Raw genomic sequence first — 5,869 nt, 5'->3', positions numbered from 1 at the left:
TGGGTTTTTTGTATGGTCATGTTACCGCAGCGCAAGTTTATGTACTCCAGATGTAATTAACTCTTTTTATTATGTTTTGGGTGCTTTGTTCATATGATGAACCTTTATAATAGATTGGGTCATTTTTAATAAGAAAAAACTCCTATGGCCTCCTCAAATTTTGAACCTCAAGTTCAATCATAAAATTAACTTAAAAAATTAGGTCATATGCTAGTCACATGGCATAAATTTGAAATTCTGTCAAATATTCAAATAAGGTAGCGCCACTAGATAGTGTGAGTTTAAAACAAATATTCTTGTAGAGCAATTTGAATCTCACCCAAAGAAAGGCATTGCAACATATCTCATATTCATCAGAGAGAGAGTACAAAGTACAGCGACAAAATTGTACCACCAAATGAAGTCAAATTCTTGAATTCACCATGAATAATCGACACTACAAAACAAACTCCTGGCTGGTGGGGGCAGCATCTCCTTATTCTGTAAATTCCAAGAAGAATAAAAACATTCTAATCTAAACCTCAGATGGAGTTGCACTGAAGAAGCCCTTATTCATTCTCTTTCTTCTCTGCGCCGCAACTCGCATATCTACACCCCGGCACACTATGTACACCAACAAATCTGCCCTCAAATCTAACAAAACCGCCTCCTCCCGCAATCTCAGGAATAAATCGGAGAACATATACAACCAGCCAGAGCCAGATAGGTGAGGTGAGATGAGATGCTATCTTGACCAGGGCCCTCCACCAAACTGCCTGAAACAAGCAGCAGAGGAAGAAGGATGGGTCATTCCCTGTGCCCATTGCAGATTGCTGTCTACCTGGCTGCTTGCCACATTATTCTGGTGGGTGTAACCATACACATCTGGGGATGGAAGAACCATGTTCTCAGCAACACCAAGAGGAGCAACTAGATTCCTCCTTCCTCCAAGGAGCAGCTGGTCAGAGCCCGGCGGGCGTGAAGATACCTGCTGCTTGTACTGGGACAGGACGCTCAGAAGACTCCCATCCCCGCCAGGCACATCCTGGCCTAAAACGACGCCGTTTGATCCCATTCCAGACCAATTATTATGTGATGGTTGGTCCTCATCAGGGAACCAGCTGCGACTCCGATCTGCAGGCACGTGACCCGCAAAACTTTGCGGCTCGACCATAGGAAAGCTGTTCTGAGTACAGAGCGTTGCACTGGAATACATGTTGATGTTGTTCTCAACTTGCTGCGAGTAAAGTCCGCTGTGCCTCTCACCAAGCAATTGCATCTGCTCTTGGGCCAGGCCAGATTGAGCTAGGTGTCCGTTTGTCATGGAATGCAAGCCCATAGACTGTTTCATGCCGTTCACATGTCCCAGGGAATAAGAGGGGACCATTCCGACACCCTTTGTGCCATTTAGGAGCTGCTCACCGTTTAGCTGGTCGGTGCATGGTTGCAACAGAGATGCTGAACTGCTCATCGGTTGCGCAGCAGGAACACTGATTTGAGTTTGCTGTCTGCGTCTGTCATCTACCTTCAAGTCAATCATACAAGTTGCTGGCCCTCCAGACAGATGATGTTTAAGCTGCAGGGCACCTGATTGTGCGTATAGGCCATTCCCCGGAGGGTGGTAAAAGGAATCCACAGAGCTTGCTGACTGCCATAATTCTTTCTCGCATTTTGCAGGCCCTTTTAGTTCAGGACCTTCCACATTAGTTTGCCTGCTCAAAGTACTATCAGAGGGCATCATTGAGATATCATCAGTCTCTCTTTGATCAAGAATCATGCCATTCATCTCTTTTTTATTGTCATGTCCAGTTGAGGCACTCGGGTAGCACATGTTCTTCAAGTCATCAGTTTGCTCATCGAAACCGCCATGAACATGAATAGGAAAACCTATATAGCCAGTCTTCTTGCAATCTTGAACTAGCATATTCGGGCTGTTGAGGCCTTGAATAGGTGAGATCGTGTCGCTCATGGCCTTGGGCTCCTGAGATTGCATATCTGGAATGTGATGGTCTTGGAGAGTTGTATCATTGCAGCTGGTGTCTTCCATATCATCATCTGCCATGCCTGGATCGCTCTGGGAGATTCCGTTCCTACAGCTTATATCCACAGGGGCTTCATCTTGCGCGTCTGAGCTGTCGCCACTTTTAGCACTTGTGCTGCTAGTCTTTTCAACTTCTTCATCTTGCTCGTCTGAGGTACCCTGACTCTGGGTATGTATATTCGTGTTATTCGTGTCCATAACATCCTGATCTGTCACGTTTGGGCCGTCATGAGAGTCAGTGGATGTACCTGTATCACTCGTACCATTGCCATCATTGCCATCTTGATCTGTCGTGTTTGGGCTGTCATGAGAGTCTGTGGATGTATCAGTAGTATCACTTGTATCATTGGCATCTTCTTCATCTTCAAGACCTGCGCTGCTATTATTCCCGGATTGCGGCACATCCTGAGGCGAGTGCTCTACCAGTTCTTCCTGTCCATCTGAGGTGCCACTATTTCGATAAGCGCCATCTTGCCCAACTTCTGCGGTTCTGACACCTAACTGCTCTGCCTTCTCATAAAAAAATTAGAAGGCAGATTGTTAGAAACTAACCATAACTTTTAAATGAATACATAATAAATAAGAAATGCTTTGCAAATTTTCATGTTTACCCGGTGCCTAAACCGACTGTGCTGCATGATTACTAATACATTGCCATCATAAAATTGTATAATGACCCATTGGGCAGCAATGTGTAGTAAGAAACCTGCTATTCTCGTGCACAATAGATGTATAGCTGTACCAAATACTATCAACAGCATGTCTTTTGAAGCAAGCATCTACAACTTAGTCCGGGATTTGTTAAGAGATGCATGTGCAAGCAGTTTGACATCATGTGCGCTCAACCCATCTAAGCGAAAAATCCAGTCTATTTTCATACAGAAGTAAATTCCGCATCATGTTCTTCATATAAAAGTAGAAGTGCTCAAAATGGTAAGGCATAGCAAACCTTTTCCACCTCAGACATATTCCTCTCTGCAATTTCAAGGCACAAAGACCTCCTTAATTTCTCAGCAACCAACTTCTCTTCCCGGCGGGCCTTGAAAGCAGCAGGGAGTTCTTTACATGACAGAATGACCCTAGCATGGGTATAGTTTGACGTAAGAAAAGACCAATCAAAAGTAAAAACAAACAAAATCAAGATATTATTACTGACCAATGATCGTGCAGTTTCTGTTTCTCATCCTCCATCAGTGTCTCATATGGTTTCACATGAAAGTTATCGATATCACCAATAACACCAACAAGATGTCTTGTCTGAATGCCATCACCAGATTGTTTCATTCTCTTAACAAGATCATGTTGAGCCCTGCTGACCTGAAAAATAGGCACACCAAAGTAAATCTGTGATTCCAGATAAGCATAACATCAGCAGTACATTGAAAACAATTGCTGGTAGATACATCCAAACAATATGGCATCCTCATAAGGGGAACATGGTATATTACTATCGGCTGTGGCTGATGGATGCAACAATTGGAAATTCAACAGTCCAGCAGGAAAATATTTCAGAAAACTGGATTTATGTCAGATCTAACAGTTACTTTAGTCCTAAATGAATTCGATGCTACTGGGTTGAACAAGCAAATTAAAGCTTGACACTGCATTAGAAACAGAAGTGTTATACGATTGGTTATACTATTATGTTATAAGAAGAACTGCAATGGCTTGAATTTTATTTACATTTCCACTCCAGCATAGCGGAAGCAAAAATCTATTCTAAGCACCAAAAAGTTTACCTTAATATATGACATATACTTTGTGACATCACCGTTTCGTACAACCTTCATGGGTATTGCATTCTTAGGAGCGTTAGAAAATATGACATTTTCTCCGGATGACTGCCGGTCCCCTCGTCGCTGTTTAGCAAGGTTATCCCTACACGAGATAAGCAATAATAGGCTTCAAGTCAGAATAATCCAAAACACATGAGCTTTTCCTTTTGTAAGAGCCAATGGGAAGCAGTTGAAGTATTAGTAGCAACTAACGAAGCATCGCCAGGGTATTCAAACTAGTAGTAAAAATATAGGAGAGATATATATTTCACAAGATAACAAAAAAGGAAGTGCCAATCCAATGATAATTCCTAAAGGCTGGGCGGCAAGCCAGAAGCTAAGGAGTAAAAAAGGAGCTTGAAAAGTTACTCCCTCCGTTCCAAAATAGATGACCCAACTTTATAGTAACTTTAGTAGCTGCTTAAAAAGAAACTTCCTTAAATCTCAGTGAATAATCATAAAACTATTCAAAGGTCAGCAGGAGCATCAAGTTGTGTGTGTGTGTGTGTGTGTGTGTTTCACAAGTTGGTCATTCTGGAGAAGATGAACGAGCAACTGCCAATAAGATGTAGAAGCAAAAGCATTGAATAAAAAAAAACCTGAGAGAGGGGGAGAGAATAACCTGAACAAGCTTTTTGGATTGTCACAAGTTAACCATTTGTCCCTCCACCTGGTGAGGGTCTCAGTGATGCTGCATAGTTAAGTTAGGGTGTTGTTAAGAAATTGCACTGCAATACGAGCAGAATGGAGTAGAATATTAGCAGCATACTCGGAATGGTAGTTGTTCAACAGTGCATGATATGCCTTGTTATCGGCTCTGATTTGCTGCTCCTTGTGAAGTATAGCGTCTGGATGAAGATGAGCAGAGCAAAGAGAAGAGGACCTGGAGTGCAACAGAAGCTAATGAAGAGAAATTATGGTGACAAATGTGTGTGCGTGTGGAACATGAAGCAGGGTGTGTACTAGTATAAGTAGTAGCAAACTGAATGAAGAAAAGAAAAAAGAAAAGAAATACTTGCCAGGTTACAAGGGGGTTCCCAAAGTGGTGATTTTCCCCTGTGAGCAAATGGCGCACTGCTTCCTCGGCATCGGAGCCGGCCGGAAGAAACCTGGCAAGGAACCTCCTGTCGGCCTCCGTCAGGCAGGCGTCCCAGACCTAGCAGGCAGGAATCCCTCCCTCAGCAGGAATATATATATTAGCAAGGAGAGGAGAGCAGATTAGTACCTCGTAGGACAACACCCCACCGAGGAGAGGGATGTCGCCCAGGGAGAAAATCCGCCTGGGGACGGGGGCGACGTCGGCGAGGGCGAGGGCGAGGGCGCGGCGGGCGCGGGGCGGGGAGTCGATGAAGGGGGCGAGGTGGCGCCAGGGGATGCCGATCTGGTCGTCGGCGGGGAGGGCCCGCCTGGAGCGGTCATCCCAGCGGAGGTGGATGTGAGAGCTGAGGGTCAGCAGAGGGGAGCCCCTCGCCCGCTTGCTCGATCTCTTGTGCTGCTGCTGCTGGTTGGGCGGCGGCGCGTTCGGGGGCCGCTTCCTCGGCTGGCCGGCTGACATCTCACCCGTCTTTCTCGCAGGGCGACGGCGGCGGCGGTTGGGAGTCGACGGCCGGGGTAGGGAGAGGGGGGAGGACGAGGGTTGGACTGGACTGGATCCCCTCCCTCCGCTGCCAAAGCCAAACCCAAACCCAAAGAGGGGAGAGGATGAGGGATCCGACGCCGTCCGATCCAAACCCAAATCCAAATCTCAATCCTTCACCCAGACTGCTTTTTGTGCTGCCTCCGAGGCTGCCATGTACTCCACTTCATATGTAGATCCCGCCACAATGCTTTGCTTGCAACTGCACCAGCTTACTGCCCCACCATTCAAAATATACACGTATCCGGTTTGTGACTTTGAGTTATCCAGATCTGTGTCGAAGCTAGCATCGACGTAACCCTTTACGACGAGCTCTTCGTCACCTCCATAAACGAGAAACATTTTCTTGGTCTTTTTCAGGTACTTCAGGATATTCTTGACCGCTGTCCAGTGTTCCATGCCGGGATTACTTTGGTACCTTCCTACCAAACTTACGGC

At 45.6% G+C, this 5,869-nt stretch overlaps 1 protein-coding gene across 1 annotated transcript; it reads right to left on the bottom strand.

Moving 5' to 3' along the window:
• Positions 1-293: 293 nt before the first annotated feature.
• LOC123163191 (uncharacterized) lies at positions 294-5,507 on the bottom strand. Its single transcript, XM_044580940.1, has 8 exons — positions 5,021-5,507; positions 4,815-4,951; positions 4,565-4,678; positions 4,418-4,486; positions 3,760-3,898; positions 3,177-3,337; positions 2,970-3,099; positions 294-2,530 (listed from the first exon to the last, which is right to left on the bottom strand). The coding sequence occupies exons 1-8, from the start codon at positions 5,348-5,350 to the stop codon at positions 725-727; spliced, it is 2,886 nt and encodes a 961-aa protein (XP_044436875.1). The 5' UTR covers positions 5,351-5,507; the 3' UTR covers positions 294-724.
• Between the last annotated feature and the right edge of the window lie 362 nt (positions 5,508-5,869).

This window comes from Triticum aestivum, chromosome 7B, assembly GCF_018294505.1.
Source record: "Triticum aestivum cultivar Chinese Spring chromosome 7B, IWGSC CS RefSeq v2.1, whole genome shotgun sequence".
NCBI lineage: Eukaryota > Viridiplantae > Streptophyta > Magnoliopsida > Poales > Poaceae > Triticum > Triticum aestivum.
The sequence above is the reverse complement of the archived record's forward strand: the minus strand, read 5'-3'. Positions and strand labels throughout refer to the sequence as shown.